The 26,797-nt window shown below is 30.3% G+C and overlaps 2 protein-coding genes and 1 long non-coding RNA gene across 3 annotated transcripts; 2 read left to right on the plus strand and 1 right to left on the minus strand.

Annotated features, from left to right (window-relative positions):
* The first annotated feature begins 580 nt into the window (after positions 1 to 580).
* On the plus strand, positions 581 to 2,783 carry LOC129316570 (TMV resistance protein N-like). The gene is made up of 5 exons (XM_054960986.1): positions 581 to 1,129; positions 1,212 to 1,514; positions 1,605 to 1,670; positions 2,352 to 2,535; positions 2,644 to 2,783. Exons 1-5 carry the CDS (start codon positions 581 to 583, stop codon positions 2,781 to 2,783), a joined length of 1,242 nt encoding a protein of 413 aa, XP_054816961.1.
* A 7,481-nt stretch (positions 2,784 to 10,264) lies between these two features.
* Positions 10,265 to 26,213, plus strand: LOC129316571 (endoglucanase 8-like). Its single transcript, XM_054960988.1, has 8 exons — positions 10,265 to 10,301; positions 20,051 to 20,229; positions 20,306 to 20,713; positions 21,501 to 21,593; positions 22,281 to 22,487; positions 23,095 to 23,203; positions 24,221 to 24,384; positions 25,857 to 26,213. The coding sequence occupies exons 1-8, from the start codon at positions 10,265 to 10,267 to the stop codon at positions 26,211 to 26,213; spliced, it is 1,554 nt and encodes a 517-aa protein (XP_054816963.1).
* LOC129315523 (uncharacterized) lies at positions 11,132 to 13,595 on the minus strand. The gene is made up of 3 exons (XR_008594522.1): positions 13,510 to 13,595; positions 13,303 to 13,358; positions 11,132 to 11,452 (listed from the first exon to the last, which is right to left on the minus strand). It is a non-coding gene; the product is annotated as an uncharacterized LOC129315523 (long non-coding RNA).
* Positions 26,214 to 26,797: the final 584 nt, after the last annotated feature.

Here is a 26,797-nt window from a genome sequence, read left to right on the forward strand (position 1 = left end):
TTTATGATTTTGATAAATTTTTTTAATGTTGCTGTGCTTGTAGGTACGAATCAAAACTTATTGATGATGTAGTTAAAAAGTTGTGGAACCAAATTTATGGTAAGTGGCCGCCAACCATCAGTGGTAAACTGATTGGTATTGACCAGAGAATTCATGAAATTGAATTACACATGACGAAGAAGCTTAATGATATTAAGTTCATAGGAATATGGAGCATGGATGGAGTTGGCAAGACAACTCTTGCAGAAGCTATCTATGAGAGGTTCTGCAACCAATTTGATTTTCATTGTCTTCTCCGCTTTGTTGGGGGAGATCTATTGTTTAGCTTGCAAGAAAAACTGCTTTCACATCTCAAAGAAAACATTGAAAGTGAGGACACGTTCAAAGCAAAGAAGACACTACAAATCCATTTGCACAATAAAAAAGTTATGCTTATCTTTGATGATGTAACTTCTAAAAACAATTAATGAGCTCAGCTTGGCCAGAGTGGTTTGGTGTTGGGAGTAGGGTTATTATAACTACAAGAGATGTCCACTTACTTAGATCATGTCACGTGGACTCAATATATGAGGTTAAACCAATGAATGAGGATGAATCTTTTCAACTCTTTTGTCAAAAAGCAACTGGAAGAGATCACCGTGAAGAAGCCTTTTTGGAGAAGTCTAAATTAGCCATAAATTACGCAGAAGGCCTTCCTCTGGCCCTGTGTGTTTTGGGTTCCTTCTTTTGTGGAAGAAATGCAGATGAATGGGAAAAAGCTCTTGATATGTTGAAGAAAGAATCAGACAATCACATGCATGAGATACTTAAAATAGGTTATGGTGCATTAACTCCTGAAGAAAAGGCAATATTTTTAGATATTGCATGTTTTTTTAATATGTGGAGGATCGATGAGGTAACTCAAATATTGGATAGTTGTGGTTTTGACGCGACAATTGGTATCTGTAGTCTCATAAGAAAATCTTTGGTAGATGAAGTTGAGATTGGGAATAGCAAGTATATAAAGATGCATACTTTGATTCAAGATATGGGTAGGAGCATTGTTCAAGAGGAATATCCTGACCATGCTGAAAGGTGCAGCAGATTGTGGTCGGCCGTGGAAATTGATGAAATACTAGAAAATAATAAGGTGAGCAATTAATTACTTATTTACTATTGCTGAATTTTGATATGCCTTATCTTCTTACCATTTTCTTCTGATATTCCACCAGGCGATCAATGTTTCTCATCAGGGAACTGATGCAACAGAAGGTGTAGTTTTGCCTAATAGCTTTCAGAGAATTCAGAAAATATGGAATTCTACAGCCTTTTCAACAATGAAGAGCCTCCGAATGCTCATCATATCATGTAACATTGAGGACCTTTCCCCAAGTTTGGAAGTGCCTGGCAAATTAAAAGTTCTCCATTGGGATGGATATCCTCTAAAAACTCTTCCGTCAAGTACGAATCTGGATGAACCCGTATGTCTCAAAATGCGATGCAGCAAAACCGAGCTGCTCAGTTTTGAAAGCAGAGTAAGTTACTTTGATCATTCTCACATTAACTCATTTTATTAAGCAAAGTGTTTTTTTATAGCTTATAATTCTCTGATCTTTTTTTCTCAGATGGATAATCTAAAGTTTTTGGACTTGAGCTATTCGAAAGGCCTCATTGAAATTCCAAATTTTTTGGTGTTTCAAAAACTAGAAAGATTAGTTCTCGAAGGATGCGAGGCACTTGTTCAAATTGATCCATCGCTTGGCAAGCACGAAAGCCTTGTTGAATTAAACTTTAAGAATTGCACAAATCTTAAAATCCTTCTGACAAAATTCACTAGTACAAAAATGACTTTTTACAGCGGTTAAAAATGACTTTTTACAACGGTTAAAGAGACGATGTTGTTTCAAGAGATGCAGAAAGTCCTTCTTTTTACATCGGTTATAAACCCGATGTAAAAATTAAATTTTTTACATCGGTTATAGAGCCAATGTTGAAAATTATATACAAGAAAATTAAAAAAAATTTACTTAACTTTTTACACCGGTTCAGATCCCAACCGGTGTAAAAAGTGTACTTTTTACACTGGTTATTATACAACCGTTGTAGAATATAATATTTTTTACACCGGTTATGGTAATAACCGGTATAAAAAATATTATATTCTACAACAGTTGTGGTAATAACCGATGTAAAAAGTATTTTTTTTTTATACTATATTTATTTTATTAATTTTACCCATTCCTGTGCATAGAAATTGCCAAATCAAACAACCCAATTAATTTACAATTGTTTATCAAGTATCTATCAACTATACAAAACTATTTAACTATTAAAAATACTTTTAATGTGACTTGACAAATTTCTGTTTTTAGAGTGGGTCATACGCCGAATGGAAATCACATAGATTGAACGCTGACTCATGGGCTTCAATATCCATTAAAACCTTTTCGGTCACTATTCTGGGGACTAAAATACCATCTTGGTTTCAGAGCCAAAAAACCCTTCGCCTGGATGAGGAAGATGAAAGTTCAATCATTGAGGATGTCCCTTCTTCGGGTTGGCTTGGATTTGCATTATGCACTGTCCTTGAAAATCCTGTTTTATTACAACGGACATGCATTTTGCAGGTGGCGCTATTATTTTGCTAAAGCTTGTGATGATCAGTTCGTCTTCTTGCAAGGAAGGGATCCAAAATTGGAGAAGCTAAGATATCATCCCCACCTTTGGATCTTGTTTGGGCAGATTGGGAAGCAAACATGCTCGAGTTTATCAAAGGATTACAGCCGACTTCACTTGAAATTTGATGCTGAATTTGAAAGGAAATATAAACTGGACGTTAGGTGTGGGTGGCGGGTCATGAGCAAGATGGATTTTGAAAGGCTCCTTTTACCAACGGAAGTGCACGGCGATCAAGTAAATCACTTTCTTTATTAGTATCTAATCTATCTTTTTTTTTTAGTCCAATTATATTGTTTTAAATTACTATCCATATCTTCAACACATTAATAATGAGCTACGATAGATTCAAGGTCAATGTAATAGCATATATAATTCACCCCCAAAAAATATAATATCTCTCCAGGTTTCAAGTATTGTCTTAAAAAGCAATTTGGGTCCGCCGGCGGAAAACAAAAAGAGTCTCTTGCTGATTTTCATGTTTGGACAAAAATTTAAAACTTATTTTCATTCACCAAGAAAAGTGACTTTCTTTTCTTCCTTTTATACACTTGGCTGCATTCGTTTTTAATATTCATACAATTTGACTAGTGATAGGAACTGCCCATCATAATTAAGCTGTTAATATTAACTGTTTAATTATTTTGCAAGATATACTTAAAAATTGTGCCGTTTTTTAGAGGAAGATGCATGGTTCAATGAAGCACAATAAAAGCAAGGACAACTCAACTTTCTCATAAGGTGATCAAAGCTATCATGCCATGGACGAAATAGGTGAAACCGAGTCTCCAGAGCCATCTTCTCCTATTTCAGAAGAGGAAGGCAAATCAGATGATTCATGGACTCCACGTATTACGGACAAAGCGAGGTACGAGATGATTGTGTATTATCATTGTAGAACGTTTTTAATGATTGTACATAATTTTTTTATATCATAAAAGATGAGATATACTTCCATTTTAACATTTAGTTTTAAATATAATAATATAACTATATTAAATATCTTACGTTAATTAAGAAGGAGTAATATTAAAAAAATAGTTTAAATATTACAAAATATCATATATTTTAAATCAATTTTTTTTTTCAAAAAGATGTCATGCAAATAAGATCGCATGGAGTATACACACACATATGAAATTTCATCTAGTCATCCTTTAATCCCTTAATAATAAATTTTGGAAGTTTTGATCATTAATATTTAGGGCTGTTTGGTTTTTATTTTCAAAAATTATTTTCTATTTTTAAAGACAAAAAAAAAAAAACTCATTTGGATAAGTGTTTTAGATTTAATTAGTTTTAAATTTGTTCTCCTTTTTTAAAAAATGAAAGCATTTTAGAATTGGTTTCATTTAATCTTTTTTATTTTCAAAACAAACTATATTTAATTATTGAAAAATATAGTCACTATTAACCACATGCAACCATCAATATCAGCTTATTTCTTTAATTTTAAAAATTTTTTTAATTAACATAACCAAATGCATTTTTATTTTTTGAAAAACAATTCTAAAAACAGCATTATAAAATAGTTTTCAAAAATAAAAAAAGGGAATAGAAAGCAAACAGTTCCATAACCTTCTAAATTTACACTTATGGTTTTTATAACATCAACTTTTATGCTTTGGCAGTAGCGATCGTTACATTGCTCCACCCAACACCATCGAGTCACCTCTATCAAAAACAGTGAATGCAATGCTGAAGTATGACGTTTATATGATCTGCGAAGCACTTCGCTATGTCCTCTTCTCATTTAGAGCTACATACTTTGAAGTGTATTTGCCTAAATTCTTCTGATATCATAATTCTGAAATTAGGTCTCACAAACTGCCTACTTTAATTTATTTATACAAGTAACTGGGATTGAGTCTTCTAAGCATGGTCCTCGATCAGGTTCAATTCATTCTGTAACAGGAAGCAACAATTTCCACTGATGATCCAATTGAAGGAAGACAAGTTCATCTTTCATGGTAGAGAAATTATTCTGCTGGTGATCATAATACCGTTTTCAAGGCTTGCCCGATGGACTCTGAACAAACAAGTGCTCTAGAGATACATGATGAATTTAAAACAGTAAATTTGTAATCTATATAAACCTTTGCGACAAAATCATTAATTGTGCTAGTTTACCATTTTGTTATGCTTGTTTTAAATATGAATTGTTGATGGAATTACATTTGGAGATATACTGATTTTATATATATATATATATATATATATTTACGGTATACTGGTTAACTTAGTAAATAATCATTAGAATGTATACTAACGTTGATGAAATTATCTTTTAAAATGTGGACAAATAAAATAATTTGGGAGAATGACAGTTAAGTCCTAGAAGAATGAATTAATAACAACTAGGTCTTTAACAAAAAATTTTATAAAATAAATTATAAATATCAATTTAAAAAGTTACAAGCAAAAATTTCTACTAAAATATAAAATTTAAATTTGATTTTTAAATATTTATTTGCAATTGAAATTCCTTGATTTATAATAATTTAAATTGATATTTTAACTTATTTTTCAAAAACAAAAAATTTGTCATGAATTTAACTGATATTAATTTAACTTTTAGGAACCTAACTGTCATTCTTTCAAATAATTTTACTTTTGATCCATGTTTATAGTGGTGGGCTCAATCCAAATAGCCTTGGAACTAAACCCATGGGATGTTATAAAGCCCATGCAAATTTTGATTCTCAAAAATTAATTATTTATTTCAGAAATAGTGGCTTCTACAAAGATCAAGATAACTGGAAAAGTGGAATAATTGTGTGTTGAAGTGGTGAAAGACATGTGATGCACACCAAATTAAAATCTTTCTATGAGAGTATCGCATTTTGAAAGACATCGCAAGTGCACAGGTACAAACTATAGCTAATAACAAATCAAGGTTATTTTCATACAAAATCAAGTTAAACAATAAATGGGCATTATGTCCCTAATTTTCATTCAAATTTAGAGCAAGTAAAATATAGTGATGAATGGTTCAAATTAAAATTAAAGATATAAAATATATTAGGGAACTAAGGTTTGGTAGCACTCTAGTTTTGAAGAAAATAATAAGAAAAGTACTCTAGAATTTCAAATGAGTGACGCCGTGGACGATCTCTAACACCGCAGTTGATTTCAAAATCAGGTTGGGTTGGGCAATTCAAATTTGGGACAACTATCAATGATGTTGGGATTTGGGTGAGTGCTGCTAAAGTCACTTACAGTGATGGGTTATGGATGGTGAGGTTAAGAGTTCTGTAATGAGTCAAATTGTGAAAGTTGCTCAGTTAGCCAGCAACGCCTTGGCTTTCATAAACCAACTTTCAAGGAAGGCACGAACTCTTAAGTCTTTCACCATTGCGCTCTCTCTCACCTCACTCATTCTCTTCTTTAAAGAAAGACAAACTTGATCATATTCATGAATTCTCAACTTTAGAGGATCTGTTACTCATATAAAACCATCTTCTCTTTTTTAAAAAAACTCAATTTATACACATTCAAACACAACCCTTGGTTTCAACAAAGATTTTTTTTTTTAATATTATTCTATGTAAACTCATTAACTATGAGAGTTGAGAGAGAATGTGATGTAAATTTTTTTAAAAAATATTATCTAAACTTTATTCTATTTTTAAATAAAGTTAATGATTTAATCATTTTTCATTAATTCTGATTAGATAGTTAAATATACTTTATAATAAAGAGCTATTCAAAGGCATGCACTTATGACCTTCCTTATAAAGAAAGGGGATTTTGTACCACTAGACTCAAAGATGATGATATTCAACTTTAATTCCTTTTCTTGGTGTAACTAACAAAGTGGTTTGCTTTAAATCTTTGATAAAACCATTATTGCAGGATAGTTCAACCGCGTGAAGAACCCTTTGGTTTTGGTATAGTATGCCATGCACAGCCAAACATGGCCCTGACGAGCCTCAAGAAACCATTCTAACTATTTTCCAATATAAACATCAAGTTGAGGAAGATACAATGGCCCAAGTTCAATCATGTTGCTCCTAAGATAAGTTAGGCCTGTTTGATTTTTGTTTGTTTTAAAAAACAAAAAATTTAAAAATTTGTTTTAGTGTTTTCAATCTAATTATTTCAAAATTGTTCTCATTTTTTTAAAAATTAAAAATAAAAACATCTAATTTTTAATAATCAAATATAATGTTTTTTTTATTTTTTTATTTTCAAAATAATTATATTTGATTATTAAAAGTTACAGTTACCTTAATTAATAATTATCATAAGTCATTACTATTAACTACCTCGACTAATTTTTAAAACTTTAATTTTTTTTAATTAATACAACCAAATAAATTTTCTCATTTTATTTTGAAAAAGCAATTTTATAAAATATATTGCAAAACAGAATTTTTAAAATAAAAAATGAGAACAAAAACCAAACAAGCTCTTAATTACCATCCTGTCTACATAAAATGATAAATTAAGTATAAAAATTAAGATTGAAATGAAAAATGATTCTCCTTTATCTATTATAAAATAAATATTATCAAATAATGATAGCAACGAGTAATTCTAAACCCCTAATTCATGCTTCCCGGCATTAAAATCTATCCCGAGCTTTATTGTCATGCAAAATTACTCTTTCACATTACAATTTAGAGCTAATAAAGCTCTCTGTTGCTTTGTTATACATGTCAATAATTAGAACTTGGCACATACTCTTATGGCCTATTTTATAAATCATTTTTACTAATCTTATCAATATTAACCCAAAAAAAAAGGAATATAAATGTATAGAATTTCAAATATGTCTCTTTATATAACAAATTTAAAAAGTAATGTTATTTTTTCTTTCATAAAAAGTAATTTTAAAAATATTTTTTAAATATTACCTAAAAAATTATACCATAATTTATAAATGTAATTAAATAAACTTTTTAAAATGTACTGGAGGAAGCACGCATGTAACATCACTAGTCCTATTGATTTGACAGTTAAAGTTTAAGATGTTGTGAATAAACAATACATCAGTATAAAACATAAAATTTAAAATAAACTGCACTATTATATTTATAATTCATGATCAACTGGATTCATTCTTTGAAGTTATGCACAGAACAAAATTTACACAAATCCAAAAGCCTTGGCTGAAATGACATTTATATTTTTGTGCAGAGGGAGCCCTAATGTATTGTAATTGAATCCATAATTTCCTCTCTTTCACAATTAGCTCCTAAGGCTTTATTATATTGAAAAATTAATTGCCAAAACAATACTTCCGACAAACAAAGATAATCCCCTTGCATTATCTATCAGTCTAAATATAAATGGGAGGATTACATTCAAGTCTCTCACAACATGATTGAATGCAAGATATATTGACAATTAAATATAATTGTCATTTTTTTATTCAATTGTCAATGAATCTTATAATAAATGATTGTGTTTTGAGAATCTCAACGTAATTCTCCTAATCTCCCAGTATAATCATATTATTCATATTTTATATTAACAGTGCATCATACTTCACTTTTTTGCATCTTCTTAGGCATTGAAATCTTGAGATTCATTTTCTACCCATTAAGTTGAAATGCATATTTAACAAAGCCACTTTACATCCCTTTGACCATCTCTTAATAGGTCACATGATTAAATCGTAAAATTACAAATATCAAGTCTTTAATTTACTTTTTCCCTGCTCAGTATTTTTTTTTAAAAAAAAAAAGGCTTATCTCAATCTCTTGAGAAAAAAAAAAAATACAGACCAATCCGTGGTACCCCGGGGGAGGGGTGTATAAGCTAGACTCTGCAAAAACGATGAGAGGCTAAGAGGGTTTGGCTTTTCTGGGAGGCGACATGTTGGAAATGAGGGAAATGGTCGTTTTGGTGATAAGGAACTGAACCACCAGCATTGCACTTGCATATACAACTAAGCCTGCAATAGTTAAAACATGACGGATCTAATAAATATTCAATCACAACTCCAATTACAACACAATGCATAAAACGTTTAGATTAGGAGGAAACACTTGCCAGCTTGAAGAACAGGAAAACCATTAAGGTCAAACTTCCTTGTTTGCCAGAGCCTGGAGTCCTTAAGAACCTAAGAGAGGTGTTCCAAAGAACAACTATGAACATTGCAATCAAGTTCTAAATATGAATTTGCATGCTAAAATCAGAAAACAATAGTATAAACCTTGGATTAAACAACAGGGTAAGCAACATTTTTAACAACACTAAAATAATCGAAGATATAGAATTAACTAGGTCAAAGTATAAAGCAGCCACATCCATTTGGTTTATCAGATTTTGCAGTTTGGTTGGTTGGACAGAAATGCATGCAATTTCAATGACACATCATTATCCCTAATTGTTTTTGTGGGATAAAGGCTTGTTGTTGTTGTTGTTGTTGTTTTTGTGGGACACAATTGTGCATATGGCTTCCCTTTAGTGCTTAGAAAAAGGCCATCCTATTGAGGAGAATTCCTTATCTGATGTGCAAGGAGACTGGAAAGCTCTTGCAAAATATTAGGTTCCTGTTACTATGTTCAGTTATCAGCTTTTCTTCTCTTTCTGGACTGAGGATTTCCTTTCCTCTGACTAGCTGTACATTCTTCCCATACTGATAAAATTCTATGATGAAAAAAAGGGAAAAACCTCAAGAAGGAATCAAACCATAGATTTTGATTTTTAAATTGCCCATTGGGCTAGGCCATGCACATACATTCTCATAACACAGAGTATATTAATCTCATTAATTTGTCAGGCTATTCATTTAGAGCTTATTTCCAGATCATATCTATCATTTTTTTGCCCACCATATGAAGTTCCATACTTTTGCTGTTAGTCTTCTTTCATTGATTCTTTGTGGAAATTTAGTGTGCATAACACATTGATATATTTACCTTCATCACAGAATGACGCCTAGCCAGAATCACAGCCAGAAGCATTGCTATAGATGATGTAAACGTATAAATTCCCAAGAAACTGGCCCTGCTTCGCCTTCTACCTTTACAACAAAAAGACAAAGAAAGTTTATTTAGCTGGTGAAAATTAAAAGATCAGTAAAACAAAATGTAATGTTGTAAAAAGTGGGTTTAGCAACCAAATTCTGCAATGATCAGGGTAATGAGACCACAAGCAACTGAACCAAGAGCAACTGTATCCAGAGTATCCTCTTCTGTTCCCGGTAAGACTGCAAATATCACTCCTATCAATAGAAATAAAGCCTACAGGGCAACATTCAAAGAATCAAATCATATAAAGAAGAAATGAAGACAGCCATCAAAAATAAAGAAAATATTGGTTACTATTAACCTTAATGAAGGCTCTAGGCTTACTAATAATTATGAGTTTACTTGGCCATGAACAATGAAAATAAAAAGGTATTGATATTTAAATGCCAACATCAACAAATTATTTTGGTTAAAAATTCCCCGCCCACATAAATAAAATTCCACTGTAAACAAGATTGATGATTCTTTATTATTATTATTATTATTATTACTACTACTACTATTTTGAATGGAAAACTGACAACTTCCATTCAAACTATGAACAAAGAAAATACAAAGTAACAGTACAAGTCAAACAACTAACTTTCATCATTCGCTGCCACCATCTCCAAAAGTGAAAGTGGGAAATGATCAAAGATGCAAAACTCATCAGTAAGCTCATGGGCTATGATTCTTGATTTTTATATTTAAAACTCTAACCTCACTAGTAATAGTATGTTTTGGCTGGTGGTTGAGCGCAATGTACTATGATGCTACCTACATGTATGGCATTGCAAATTTTGTGTATTATGGTTATAACCACACTACAAGCGCTATATTTCTTTAGCTGTACTGTGCATTATGCATACAGCTAAATAGAGAGGAAACCTGAATTAAAGAATTCTCAAAAAAATTGTGGTCACTACCAGAGCCAGCAGCAAACAAAGTGAAAGTAGGGTAACATTTTCTGTCACCTTTCTCCTCTGGTCCTCCCCCACCACCACCATTTCCACAGCCACCGACTGATATGTGTTTCTAGAGCACCAGCTCATGCTCCCAATCGACTACCTTACTACCATGATTAAAGCCTCTGGTGGTACCACTACCACCTTCCAAAAGATGAAGAGTAAACTGAGGGATTGCCTAATGATGATCACTATGATGGTGCAGAATTTAATGAAGCAAAATTTAGATATCTTAGGGTAAAGCTAAGAATCAAAACCATTTTATTTTTTATGATTTGTGATGTAATTTATGGAAGATTACTGTGTCTTCATGAGTTATATTCTTAATGTGCGTTTTGGTTACATGCACGCAAACATACAACTATCACCTGCCATATTTTGCCTTTCGATGTTAAAAATAAAACAGGTTAAACTTAGAAATGTTCTTTTTAATCACAAGAACTGAAAGAATAAGACCTTGCTCTCCAAACACCAAAACAACAGTCAAGAAATGTCAGTTAAAAGGTTTGTACCAATCTGCTTCAAAAGGTTGGACAAGAGAATGAAATATAAGGTTGAACATGATTATATACTTTGAAGCTTATAGCATCCCCACAACTTGAATATATTTTGATGGAACCAGGCCAAAATGACACAAAGAAATGCTCTTCTATTAAACTGATAGAAATATAATGAAAAGATCCTATCACATTCACAGGTTGAATGGATTAGGATATAGAAATACAAGACACAGAACTCAAGAACCACAAAATAAAGGGATACAACGGTAGAGAAGCTTCAAGAACAGAGAAAACATGGCTCTTCAATATCTTGGCCCCAAAAGCCGCAGATCCATCATATTTTTCAGCATGGAGATGAAGACTGCAGCAACTAGAGAGAGAGAACAGGATTAAGGAAGAAGCGAATCCTTCACAGCCCATCCAGATTGGTCCTCAGAAATAATAGTAATAAAATTATAGGGAATAGCATGGAATGTTATGATGGCCAGTGATCACTGAATATCTGTTTCGTATGAATGTTGAGAATGATATTAGTTTATTTTTTACATTTAAGTAAATAAAAATAAAAAGACCAAAATACCCTTAATCAATTTTTTCCCACACCCTCCTCCTTCGTCCTTCTCCTCCCTTATCAGATGGCAAAATCAAAGTTAAAATCAAAATCCAATCCACATTTCCATAATCAAAATCAAATGCTAGATTTCCAAAATCAAATTAAAAATCCAAAATTGAAGGGAGGAAAAGTAAAGAGGCAGTAACAGATTTGAAAATGGATGCTCAAGCAAAACCAGGACTGAAAACACCTAGGCATCAAAAACTGCAAGTGTTGGTTCAGAGATGGCAATGACAACAGCTGATCAAGACAAACCAAAAGCGATGACAGCAATCATCCCCTCCATTGTAACAGATCTGAATTTAAAAAAAATGTAAAATCAAAGACCCAGCATGAACAATGGGTTCCTGAAGTCACAGGAAGAAGAAGATGAGGAAGTCAAGGAAGACAATGGTCAGCAGAGGGATGGCGGTGACTGGAAAGTTTGGATGGAGCAGACAACCACTAGAAAAGGGGGACAGTGGATGAAGGATGAGATGACAAGGCTATTTTAGACCTTGGTGCTCAGGAATCATGATTCATCTCATACACAGCTAATCTTGGTTTCATGAGAAAGCTGATTCTATATAAGTGGAGCCAATCAAACATCCTTGACAAAGAAACAAAGACCCTATTTCTATTCCAAAGTCCCAAAATAATTGAACCATATGGGCTGTCATTTCACATGTTTCATCAAATCAGTATGGGGACCCGTGAAAGTTTGGCAATAATCAAAGAGGACTACTTCAGTGTTGACAAAAATATACACTTATTATAGTCAAATAATTGCACCAGCCAAATTGAAAACTGTCAATACCAGAAGCGAGGGGAACAAGAATGAAAAACCATATGCTGATGATGATGAGTCTGTGGGGGGAATTCAGTAAAGTCTATGTGCTGATGATAGTGAAGAAAATCAAGGTAACCTTACTGGAGATTTGAATAATATGACACTAAAGCATGACCAATTCACAATAAAAGTGGTTTGTCATGATATTCACAGGTCCATGATCAATGCAAAGACTCAATTCCTTTGTATGAATACAGTTTAGTACTGACCTAAAAAAACCATTGCTTCCATAGTAACTGCTACCAGATGCATCAACTACTAAAGGGGGGGGGGAGAACCAACCTTCATATCTTCTAAGGTGACATTTATCATCTTCCCGTTACAGTTCGGAAGCAGATATGCTAATTAAGAATTCTCGTGCTGTGAAAAATATCCCTAGGCATAATGAGTTAGAATATCCAAACATTGTGGGTAGGGTGTAAAATCAAGGAGAGGTAGAGCTAACTATAGGACCGTCTGACCAAACCGTCCTTTAAATCGGTACTTTTTATCACAGTATAATTAGAACAGATCAATGCCAATATCATACAGAAATTTGATTAACAAACAAAGTGGATCCTTTTTACGATTTCCAAAAAATTCATAACAGTAGGACCATTTCCCTGCAACAGGATTATACAGTAGCGGCACATCATTTTTCACTAAAACTTAGAAAATCCTGTCAAGAAACCCTCAACAGATACACAAAAACAAAGAACACTAATTGCCTATTGGCAGAGAAATCCTAGAATAATATTAAGAAACATGAGGAGCAGAAATTAAGAGAAACCTAAGGTACCTGAAGAGGTAGAAGTCCAGAAAGGCGTTTCTTTCCCTTCGCTACCAGCTGATACCCTAAATGTAACATGACCGCCACCAAAAGACCAATAAGACCCAAAAATATTTAGCTCAACAATCTACGCTCCATGAAAATCAAGAAAATATAGTAGCCGAAACAAAAAGAAAAAACTTGATGATCCAGGAACAACTCAAAATTGAAGCTTACGTGAATCAACGACCATACGGTATGAGTAATCTGAGCCATCCGTCCCAGAAGGCCTTCCAATTGTCGAATTTCTCTGCTGCATCTTCCCCTCTCCCTCTCCTACTCTGCCGCTTTTTTATTATTTCCCCCAAAGCTCAGTCAAGAGCCTAGAATTTCAGGAAATTGCATTCGATTAAGGTGAAAAGATGGAACAGAGAGAAATTTTACAATACATAGCGCCAATACATAAGAGTGTCAAACGCTGATTTTAAAAGCAAAACACTAGGAGAAATTTTCTTGAACAAATTAGTGACATTAAAAACAACCAATCAATACGAAAGGAGTGACAAGCACAAAAATCCTTCACTTTGAGGGCAAAAAAGCCTACGCAGAAGCCAAGATGTGAAGAGCTTAGACTAATAAAAAAAAAAAAAACTACATGCGAATAAAGACGAAAAGGACGATCTCTTCAAACGGACACGAAAAGAATAACGGAAAAGGGAAAAAAGATTAACAGACAAACCTGTTCTTCTTCACTGAAATCCAAATCAATGTGCCAAACTGAGGGATGCACCAAGCGCCAGTGACCGGAGATCTGCAGCCGGCGGTTGTTCGTGGCGGCCACCGCGGTAGTGAAGACAATAGGCAGAGATTTTGAGAATCTGAGAGGAGACCGAGCAAACTTCTGAGTGTGATAAAGAAGGCAACAGTGGTGCGTCATGAGTCCCACGTGGCTAGCCTCACAAGGAAGGTAAAATTTACAAGTTTGTTTGATTTTTAATTTATTAAAAATTTATTTTATAAAAATTAATTTAATAAAAATTAACTATTATAATAAAATTTATATTTAAACATATTTTTAATTAAAAGATAATTTAATAAATTAAAAATTATTTAGATTAATAATAATTTATATTTTTAAAATACACTTTTGAATATATATTAATCAGGATATTAATTTATAATAATTTATAATTTTTGTTATGTAAATATAATATATTAAAAATGTGAAAAAAATTAAAAACAACATAAAATTTAATATGTTAAATAATAAGAATAAAAAATGTAAAGTTTAATATTGAAAAAAATGTAATAAATAATTCAATAGTTATTAATATTGAATGGCATATCCTATAAAAAAGATTAATTTTTTTTCTTTTTCATGTATAGAAGGTTTACAAAATTTCCTCCTCATATAATCTAATTGACCTTATGAATATTGCACTAAATTTAAATTTTAATAAAACAAAGCACATAATAAGTAATGTAAGGAAATAAAGCCAGTATAATAAATTCAAAAACTCAACATTAGAAAATCAATTTAAAAAGTTTCAAAAAGTTAAGTTATCAAATTCACTTTCAATAACTTTTTCAATTACATTCAAAAAATTAGTTTATCCAATAATAAAATTCCCTAATATAATAACATTCTACATTTCAAAAGTGCAAAAGTACATTACAAAAACTAAAAGTTATATATTCAAACAAACCCTAAGAGGGTGAGGGTCTCTCAAGATAGACTGTAGACCATCTCTTTAAACTCGCTTCTAGTTTTAATGCTTTTATTGAAGGGAGAATTACATTCAAATCCTGTATAAAAAAATTAATTATTATAAGATTTATTGATAATTAAATTAAGGTCATTAATAACATAATCAATTATCAATGGTCTAAATTTAGATGTTAATAAATTTTATAGTAATTAATTTTTTATATAGAATTTTATTATAATTCTTCCTTTATTGAAATTAAAAACACTAGTGTTTTTAATCTTTTCAACTTTAAAGAATTAGTTTTTAATAGGATTGAATAGGATTAGATCACCTTCTTAAATTAAACAAGATTAAATAAGATTGGAGAACTTCTACACATCACTGCTCCTTATGCTTCCTTGCAGCTTGATTCTTTGTGCAGTGGAGGAATATTTGGGGAAAACCTAATCAAGGCGAAGAATTAGCACAAAAAGACTAGAATATTTTTCCAACTAAGATGCCAGCTGTCACATTTTGTAGGACCCACAACATCAATTATTGGACGATAGCTAATATTGAAGGTATACCTTTGTCTAATACTATGTTCTAGGATTACTAGTATTTTTAATGAGAAAAAAAAGGATTACTAGTACTTAGAGGAGCTTTAACCACTGAAACCGTTAATAGTTGAATTTAGATTAAAAAAAACCTTTTTCATGATTAAGTCAGGTTAGCTTAACTTAGTTTTTTATATATACATTTAATATTAATTTTATTTAATTATTACATCACCAATTCACCTATTAACCTAATCAATTAGACTATAAAATTTGAGACTCATTAACCTTTTTGGTTAAATATCACATTTAACTTTTAAAACATTTCTTAAAAAAATTACAAAAATTATAAAAAAAATCCTGTTCAAAAAAATTATTATTCATAAAATTATCAAAAAATAATCCTTTTCATTAGTCCCTTTTTATCAAAAAAATCCTCACTTTTCAAAATTAAAATTATTATTCCTCACTTTTCAAAAAAAATTTATTATTCATAAAATTATTGGGAAGCCATTTTGTTTAAAAATTTTAAAAGTGATTTTAATTAAGTTTAATACTTATATTAAGAAAAAAACTAAGCTAATTAAGAAATTTTTATCAGAAAAAATATTTTTAACCTTTTCATAAGCTATTTTTTAATTGATGTAATTTAATTTTATAAGCTATTCTAAATAGCTCATCTTTTTTTTTTTTACCAAAGATTCTAGGAAGAATGATAGATAGGTTCAAGAAGATCAATTAATTCAAATTAAATTTCAAAATGCAAAACTTTAAGAATTTGTAAGTTCATGTTTCAGTTTTACAAATTCTTTGTGATTTGCAATTTGTTTTTCCAATCTCAACATGATTGAGTAATAAGCAAATTTATTTTTTCTATTAAAATTTGAAACACGAATTATAAATTTATCACAATGAATTTGTAAAATTGAAAGCAAAACTTGCAAATTCTTAAAGTTTGTCATTTTTGAACTTAACTTGAATTAATTAATTCCCTTGGGCCTTATCTATCATTTTTCCAAGATTCTAACTATTCTTGTTTAATTGAGGTAATTTAATTTTGTAACTTATTCTAAATAGCTTATCTTTTTTTTTTTTAAACCGAAGATTCTAAACAGCTTATCAAAATAAGCTTTTCCCAGCTCATCCTTATTTGTTTAGTTTAAATTCTCTCAACAACTTTCTCATATTTAGCTCAACTATAATCAATTTTGATGGAGTATGGGTCCGGCATGTTCAACAAATTAAACTCCACAAACTTTGTGCATCCGACAAGAGTTCTACATTCACAAGTGGCCAAAAAGAAACTCCAATTTGTTATCTCAGGAGCTCAAGATAATCCAAACGTGCTAAAATATTAAGTATATATTGATCAAGTTTTGTTATATATGTTTACTTAAAAAATGTTTTCATGAAGTATGAAATAGATGATTGTGAGAATGCTTATATATACGAACGATGATATGACATGTGACAAGGAATTCCCAAAGGGAACACTTCCTCAAAAGCGATCAGCAAGTCTTTCCTTCTTCTTAATTTTTTTACGAGACCTACGCAAACACTTCTCGTAAGAAGCGTTTTGATATGTCTTCAGAAAAAATTGCACACTTAGGACCTAATAGAGCATTTGTTCCAGGAAGCGCTTTGATAAACCTTAACCTATTGGAACTATAAAATGGTGGAGCCAAAATCTTGAGTTAGAGGGTGCGAATAATTTAATAAAAAATTAATATTTTTTTTAAAATAATAATTGTAATAGGACTAAAATTATAATAATATAAATAGTTTTATCATTATTTTTTATTTTAAAAAAATTATATTGAACAAATTGATATAGTTTTTTATTATAAATATACTCTTTATATCTTATCTAGATTATTGCAATATTATTTATTTAATAATTTTTTGGGTCTAAATATTTTTTATTTAATTTAGAGCATGCAAAATATTAAAATAAGAGATGTAAAGTTTTAAAATTTATACACCCCACTTATAATTTTTTCCAAAGTTAATTATTCCAATGTGGCTCCGCCAGCTATGGTGCTTTCCATCATGAAGTGCCCGCCGTATGTTGTCTTTATTGTTTTTTTCAACTTTTTTCAAGTTGTATTCCATCAGTTTTTGAATATAAGAGAATTTCAACAAATTTATACAATTTAAGAAAATTAATTGATCATAATTATTATGCCTGGAATTGAAATGTTTGTACCTGGACTAAAATGTCATTGTAATTAATTAATGATCACTTGTTCCTCTAATTTAATGATACTATCCATTTATGAGTGACCATTTAGAAAAAAAATATAATTAATATTTTTTGAAATTTGTAGTTTTTCTTATAATAAAAAAAGAGAGGAAAAATGACAATAAAATTTCCTGAATTATATAAATAACCATCTAGTCTCCCAAAATATTATAATTTCACTAAAGTCCCGAAGGACTTTTATATTAATAAATTTTAAAGTGAAAAGAACATTTTACTCTTATTGAAAATAAGAAGCCCTAATCATAACTTTTATTTAAGGAATAACAATTTTTGTTTTGTGAATCATAAGAATCAAACAAAAATCACAACTTGTCAAGCATAATTTTTGTCTCAAAATAACATGCCCAATAATAATTTTTATTTAAAAAATAACAACTTATATTCTGTGAATTGCCAGAATTGAACAATAAATTATGATTTGTCAAATGTAATTTCTGTTATTGAAAAACAAGATCTTAAAATAACAAATTTCAATCACAATTTACATTTAAAGAATAACAATTTCTATTCAAAGAATTGCAAGAATTGAATAAGAAATCACAACTTACAATTGTTAATAAGGGTAAAATGATCTTTTTAATCTAAAATTTATTGACATAGAAGTTCCCAAGGACTTCAGTGAAATTATGACATTTTGAGGAATCAAATTGTCATTTATATAATTTAAGGAAGATTTTCTTGTCATTTTTCCAAAACAAAAACATAAGGCTTTTATATTTAAAAACGGAGTAGCATTTCATTTTATAATTCAAATTAATTCCTAGACCTTATATAAGGAATCATACAAATTTGATTGTGATCGAGCATTTTGTTTGACGCTAGAAATCGTTAGGGAAAAAAAAACTACGATTATGGTTGAAGAAAGTTCATCAAATGTAAATATAGTTTTCAATGTGAAATTAAGCATATGCTACAAATACAAAGATGTTTTTGGTGGGTAATCTTTTCTAGTACTCTTATGATGAGTTCAGAAAAGTAAACATATATGACCAAAGGGCACAATTGTTTATTTCTCAACCCGAATTTCTTTTATTTACAACAATAAGTATAATCTACATGGTTGAATTGAGAATTAATTTGAGATCAAGAACATATGGATAATGAGCGAGAGAGAATAACCTTTTAAATAGTGAATTTTTTTATACACCACCCTATAAAAAAAAGTCATGTAATTAGAAACGAAGAGAGTAGTAGTAATGTACTCCTTCCTACCATTTTTTATTATGAAAGAAATATTTATCATTTATTTTTTAAATTGTCCTTTATAAAGTCAACGTTTATGTTCATAATAAAAATTTATTTAATTAATTACAAGGATAATTTAGTGCAAAATTTTTAATTACAGTCATAATTATTATACTTAGCCAATTTTATTAAATTATGTGAGTTGATTATTTTTCCCTTATATTTAAAAACAGAGTAGTATATAAATATACAAAAGACATAGGACACCTTGATCTACCTACCAATTCTCACGCACTCATAACTTTTTTACATTGAAATACATGATCAATTAATTTTAATTATTTCTAAAAACACATTGGAACAAATCACCAAAAAAAAAAGGTGCATAACTTGAGCAACAAAATGAAAGGGGTACACTAACAAAAGGTTAGTATAATTGATAAGGATTTGGCCAATAAACTATAAAGTTATGATTTTAAATCTCATTTATATGAGGACTTTATTGGTGAGCAATTTATAAGTGCTCTTTGAGCTTGCAAGCCATATCCATGAGTTCTCAAAATCTAACTTACTGAAATATTTTTATCCTAAAAAAAAAAAAAGAAAAGGGTGCCGGCTCCTCAATAATAGTTGTCAAAAATGATATGAAGGATGAATGTTTGAATGTAAGTTATTAAAATTTAAAATTAAATTTAAAAAAATATTAATTAATGTCCAAGATTTTTGCAAAAGCATTAACTAACTTTCTTTATCAGAGGAAAATCATTGTGCCCCGGAAATCCAGAGTAGTTATGGCTCAAACACCAATGGAATTGTGCGTAAATAAATTTCTTTGAAGTATAATCAGACAAATTTCCTTATGAGCATTTAATTTACAAAAACGATGGTGACAAAGAAGAGCTATTTAAGACATTCATGAATCAGCATTTGATTCATCAGAGAGATAAACTATATATTGCTTCTCTCGTTGAAATCGATCGACCTAGAATAATCAAACCAGTACTACAGTACTTTCTGCAGGTTCAAAGGGTTTTGAATTATGGGTTTGTCCTCGAAGCTATTATCAATATTTGTGATAGTGATAGTGATGATGATCACGACGACGTCGTTTATGATGGTAAGAGCAGATTCATCGCACAACTATGGAGATGCATTAACGAAGAGTATTTTGTTCTTTGAAGGCCAAAGGTCAGGCAAGTTGCCACCTTCTCAGCGTATGACCTGGCGAAAAGACTCTGCTCTTAATGATGGCTCCGATGCTCATGTAATTATACTCTCTCTCTCTAACATGTTCAATTATAATCAGCTTCTGAATAACATGCTCCTCTGTCAATGATCAGCTTGACATGGTTGGAGGGTACTATGATGCCGGAGACAACGTTAAGTTTCATTTTCCGATGGCATTCTCAACGACGATGCTAGCTTGGGGAGTCTTAGAATTCGGAAACTCCATGGAATCAGATCTTCAAAATGCTTTGGAAGCAATCAGATGGGGAAGTGACTACTTCGTGAAAGCCACACGAATTCGTAATCTCGTTGTGGCTCAAATTGGAGAACCCTATGGTGATCATGATTGTTGGGAGAGACCCGAAGACATGGACACTCCCAGAAACACTTATGTTCTCACTCCAAACAAGCCTGGTTCAGAGCTTTCTGCAGAAATTGCTGCTGCTCTTGCTGCTTCTTCCATGGCGTTTGGGGCTTCTGATCCTCAATATTCTAAACTGCTTCTTAGCCATGCCATACGGGTATGAATGTATGTATGTTGGATATTATTTAGATATTCTGAATTTGTGAAGTTTCTTGAAGTAAATTTTGGACTGACTGAGACATTATCTTGATCCCCAACAAGTATGCATATATGTATTGGGATGGTTTGCAACATACTCTTAGAGGCATAAGAGAGATAGAGAAAATAGTAGATAATATCTAACTAGCAAGTGGTGGATATTGTTACCTGGATAGATGCAGTATCATTTTGAAGCCTCAAAATTGGGTTAGCCCTTAATACAGGAGCAAGGAACTTTGATATTGATGGCTTCTTCAATATAAAGAGCTTGTAGACTCAACTTGAATTGAGAAGGAGATTGTTAAGGTATCTAAATATAACTAAATTTAGCTAATAGATAGATAGAAAATTAAGAAATCCAAATTACTTATGATGGGCAACTGGGGCGCATCACTCTCAGTCTCTCTTCTCACTTAATAGCTGCAAAGGATATATTTTGCACTTGTGCGTGCGCATGCATGCATGTATATATGTATGTAACTTTGTATGTATACATGTCAAGGTACCAAATCCTCACAAGCACACTTTACATAAAATGTTGAGAGAGAGGGAGAGATGGAGAAGAATAGATCTAAATTCTGAAAATATGGGTCCCAATCCATCCCTCTCTATATCTCCACATTTTGAGAGATCCAAATTAGTCATATGTTTGTGTTTCTGACTTTCAGTCTTGTGATCAATTGAATTCTCCAACTTGATTTCATCCTAACCAGTATTTAATGTTGGCTTTAACAACAATGTTGTAGGCATTTGACTTTGCAAATAACAATCGTGGATCTTACAACGACAGTGTAGGTAGTGCAGCATGCCCTTTTTACTGTGATTTCAGTGGCTACATGGTATGTCATTATTGAAAAACTCTGGCCTTAACTTCATTATCAATCTTCATTTTTTATCTTATCTTTAATTTGTTGCTTAAAGGTTTATAAGATGATATATATACAATATTTTTCCAAAATAAATAATTTATGAAATTAATTAAAATTAAGTTTTTAATAAAGGTCCTTGTTTGTAATTTTTGGATTCTGATTTCTAATTTTCTTTATTTTTTTATAATTTTAAATATTTTTTATAACTTTCTGATTAACTAACAATTAAAGTTTATTTTTGTTAATGATAGAGGCAACATTACACTGATTTTAAAAGTTAAAGAGAAATATTATTATATTAAAAATGGGTTTAGAATTCCAGACATTCCTAAACCTATAGTTTAAAGGTGCAATTAGCCTTTAACTTTTTTTAACAGCACTACTTTTAAATATTAAAGTTAGAATTGTATTGGAATAAAGTCATTGGTTTCATTGTGATTGAACATTGATTGAACCAAATATATATAATTAATTTTACATAAATGCATTATTAAAAATAAAAAAATAAAGTTTCACCCGTTTTTGACCAGTTTTCAACCGAATTGATGACAACATTTCAAATCATACTAGGATTTGATTTGCCAATTCATCAATTGGAATTGGTTCAATCTAGTTTTAAAAAATATATTGATATATTGTTATACACTTTGCATTCAGGATGAGTTGCTTTGGGGAGCAGCATGGTTGTACAAGGCAACCAAAAAGAGGAAATATTGGAACTTTGTGAAAGAAAACATAGGAAGCATAGAAAGCGCCAATGTGATTAGGAATATCAAAGGAGTTTCAGTTCTAATGAGTGGTGGAGGCTTTACTGAATTTGGATGGGACTGCAAGAATGCTGGAATTAATGTTCTTGTTTCAGAGGTATTTCTTTATAGCATCAAGTTTCTCCTAGAACTGATAGTTTAAATGAGCCGAGCTTATTTGGATTAGTATAAATAAACTTAAATATATATATATATATATATGATCTAATAACTTGGGTTTTAATTTCAAGCTTATTCGATGACTCAAATGCTTAAATTATAGAAAAAAAAAGTCAGATTTGACTTGAATTACTCTAGATCCAATTTCTGCAATGTGGCATATATGTAATACATTTGTGAAATTATGCTATTTTGAAGATTAAGATAACGTAATACAATGATATACGACAAATCAAAATAGATAGTCCAAATATTTTTAACAGGATTGGATTGAAATTAATCAAAGAGTATTGCATGGAATCCAAATCTAAAAATTCCATAGTTGAAATTTGTAACTAATATTCTGTATGAGTTATTATTTTCTAATATTTATTGATTGAGACTGTATCCATCTATTTATTTCTGCATAGAGAAAATCAATCAATATATTAGATGATAACAGAATAAAAGCACTATTCTTTTATTATTTAGTGATGTGACTGTTTATTTTTAATTAGTTAATTGTTTATTAAATTTCTAAATCGATTTTGTTTTTAATTTGGCAGTGGGTAATGACCGATCCTTCCCATGCCAGTCCCTTTATTCCGAATGCAGACAATTTTGTGTGCTCTGTATTGCCCAATTCTCCAACCAAGTCAGTCTTTTACTCTAAAGGTAATATATTTCAAACTAGTTTATTACTTATAAATAATATGAGTATCGGAATTCCTCTAATTTTTATATATTTCATGTATTCAAATGCATATAACCTTATAAATGTGCAGAAAATTTTCCTTATTCTTTTCTCACTAGTGCAATAATATTTGCTTGATCGTTTCTGGCTTTTTGCCAAAGATATAATCTCATAATCTTTTTGTCTTAATTGATTGCTTATTTTATTTCCTCATTTTACTATTTCCATATAACTTTTAAAACATTGAACAACTTTTCATGATAATTAAATATTTTTTGTCAACGGTAAATATGTTTTTCCTGTGCATCGCGCAAATCAATTTGAGATGAGTTATATACTAATCATGTTCTATACACGATTCATAAATAATCTGACTTGGTCTAAATTTAATATTTTTATTCTGAACTATCCAATAGTTGAAAATTAAACGGAAATAAAATATTCCATTCATTTAGTATCATAAAACACTTTTAACATTTAAAATTATACTCCTCTAATTCCATTTATAAGTTATTTTTAACATGTTTCATTGAAAAGAAAACCTCAAAACTAATTAATTCTATCTAAAAATTTAATAACTTTTTAATTTTGTCCCTATTAAATATACATATTTTAACCATATATTTTCTCCTTCTAACATTTAATGGAAGGTAAAAGGAGAAATCTTTTATAAAAATTTAATGATATGAATTATAAATAGGAACAAAAAAAAATCTTTTCTCTCTATCATATAAGTAGAACTAGAGAGAGTATAGTCTTTTATATTTATCCTTATTTAATAGAATATCTTAATAAAAAATTGTTAATTGCACCAATAATTAAGGATATTTTTGAAAAAAAATTTTATTAATTACATCTTAAAAGGCCAAAATGCCTTAAATTTTTAAATATGCTATTCCAGAAAAATGCCTTATAATATTAAGTAGAGGGAGTAACATTTTATTGCATTGATCATCTTTTGAATTGAACTAACAAATTGCTAAATGTGAAATAACAAGGTGGGCTTATGTTCAAACCTGGATCAAGCAATCTTCAACATGTGACATCAATATCTTTCCTTCTAATTGTGTATGCACGGCACATGCAAGCTGCTAAAAAAGTAGTCAACTGTGGAGGTGTTACTGCTGACCCAAATACACTCATCAATCTAGCCAAATCCCAGGTAAGCATGGTCGGTTCAGCCAATGCATAAAGCCTGGCCCAAATATATCCCATGTTTGGATTAAGCATATTTTCCCATACATATAAAATAATTTACTTTTTTTTTGAAAAAGTCAAATTATATTAGTTAAAATAAAAGAAAATTACATAGCAAAGTCATTAATGAAAAAGAGGACATACTATAAAATAATTTAGTTTATTATTAATAATTTTAACATCTTTGTTATCATAATTAAGCATATTTTGTCACACACATATAATACAAAAGTTCTATCAATGGAAACTTAATTAAAATTGTTGTGATTGTAAGGATAAAATTGTGAATTTTTAAAAGGATAAGCTGAACATAGAATGAATTTTTGGGGAACAAAGTGTAACCCCCCTGTTTGGACGAACAATAAAACGGGTATTTAGAATTGGACTGGGTGGTCCGCTTGACAGGTAAACTAATGAAGAGGCCCTAATATAGTCCAACTTAGTTGAAAATTGAACCGACTTAAAATTCATCAACATATAAAAATCAATCAGCTAATTGACTATAATTTAAGAAGATCAAAATAATGAACTTTAAATCAATATCTTATTAATTTGATGTAAATTTTTAAAAAATTATCGTACGCACCTTTCCCTTTAATTTTTCGGGAGCAATTTTACAATTTCAATGCAATGATTTATGATTGTAGGCTAACAAACGCTAGTGGAAAATACTAGTTTTCACATCTATCCATTAAATGTACATTTTTGTATCGCTATACAAGGTAAAAATTATTAATTTTCACTCCATTAATATTACACGAAGTTTGGGATGTACATTATTGAATTTATTTACAATATTAACACTAGATTTATTGCCATTTCAATTCAATTCACCATATATAGTTGAAGTAAAAATAGTGACATTATATTAATATTTTGTGCTAGTGCGATTACATACTAGAGTTGGCCTCGGCTCTAATGCATTGCAGAGAGCTTGAGATGGATGACATACTTCATCTTTTGAATATGACTTGATATAACTTTAATAGATATTACTTCAATCCTTATTACAGGGCGCCTTTTAGAAATATTTTTTAATCCTTAAAATAACATACTTAATGGGGTAATAATTACATTTTTTTAATATTATCCCTATTTAAACTCATTAATTATAAGAGATAATGTAAAGCAAATTTAATTTTTTTTCATTTCAATAGGGGTAAGATTGAAAGTTTAGTATATTTTTAGACAAAATTACCGATTTAACTACCTCTCATTCATTCTGGTGAGGTAGTTAAAAGTGCCTTATAATAAAGATCAAGGGAAGTATATGCTAATGAATTTTGATTTTACATAGATTATATATATATATATATATTAGATATTTTTATACTGAACTAAATTAATTAGGTCATCTTTGAATATCTATTTATGATTTTTGAATTTGACTTGATATAATTTTTATGAATATACAACCGAACTGTGATTTCATTTCAGGTTGATTATATTCTAGGAAGCAACCCATTAGGGATGTCATACATGGTGGGATATGGCAACAAGTTTCCACAAAAGATCCACCACCGTGGTTCAACCTTGCCTTCATTAGACCAACATCCACAGCAGATTAAGTGTCGTGACGGAGATCAATACTTCCAAACCAATGCACCGAACCCTAACGTCCTTGTCGGCGCCGTCATCGGAGGTCCCGCAGAAGATGACGCTTTTGAAGACTCAAGATATAACGTTGGTCAGTCTGAGCCGACTACGTACCTTAATGCTCCTTTTGTGGGTCTAGTTGCTTACTTCAAATCACCTCAAGCTTCTTCTGGCTTTGTTAAATTTGATTGGCTTTAGGAATTTTCTAACTATAATAGATTGATTATCTAGGAGATAACGTTGGATTCAATGAAAGAAGATATAAATCATTAAATATTTTTTTAGTTTCTTGTAGTGATGAAATATGAAATGTTAAAAATTGAAATTGGATGGTGCAAATTTAATTTAGTATAATTTTAATTTTTTTATATTTTATTTTAATAAATATAAAAGTTAAAAAAAACAATCCTTTAAAAAATAGTTACTTGCTTAAAAAAAACATAACTACAAATTTAAAATTTGAGTAACCTAAATCTCATTTCCTGAGCATGGAATTTGAACACTATTTTATGGTGGATTAATTTGAAAAGATTACCAAATTTAATGTCAAATAAATTTTAATCAAATCATTATTAAATATTAAAATTTATTATTATAACATTTAAATTGTATACTTTTTATGATTTAACAACTTGATTATTGATAATTACCAATAATCAATATTCAGTATATATAAATAATCATATCAATATATATATGTGCGCGCGCGCGCACGCATATAATTTATGAGAAGTGGTGTAACTCATAAGCTTATGATTCACCTTGGACTACGGGCAACACAT

The sequence above is a fragment of the Prosopis cineraria genome, unplaced genomic scaffold (assembly GCF_029017545.1).
Source record: "Prosopis cineraria cultivar Desert tree isolate PC_DT_omini unplaced genomic scaffold, ASM2901754v1 PC7, whole genome shotgun sequence".
In the NCBI taxonomy this organism is placed as follows: domain Eukaryota; kingdom Viridiplantae; phylum Streptophyta; class Magnoliopsida; order Fabales; family Fabaceae; genus Prosopis; species Prosopis cineraria.

Bases quoted from the DNA above. Each gene is read 5' to 3' on its own strand.
- LOC129316571 (XM_054960988.1), top strand. From the start codon at position 10,265: ATGATCAAAGATGCAAAACTCATCAGTAAGCTCATGG. The intron at 20,230-20,305 runs GTAATTATACTC...GTCAATGATCAG, and splicing joins ATGATGGCTCCGATGCTCAT to CTTGACATGGTTGGAGGGTA. The intron at 22,488-23,094 runs GTATTTCTTTAT...TTAATTTGGCAG, and splicing joins TTAATGTTCTTGTTTCAGAG to TGGGTAATGACCGATCCTTC.
- LOC129316570 (XM_054960986.1), top strand. From the start codon at position 581: ATGAATGAGGATGAATCTTTTCAACTCTTTTGTCAAAAAGCAACTGGA. The intron at 1,671-2,351 runs GTGTTTCAAAAA...TTCTGTTTTTAG, and splicing joins TTGAAATTCCAAATTTTTTG to AGTGGGTCATACGCCGAATG. The intron at 2,536-2,643 runs GTTGGCTTGGAT...TGTGATGATCAG, and splicing joins TGAGGATGTCCCTTCTTCGG to TTCGTCTTCTTGCAAGGAAG.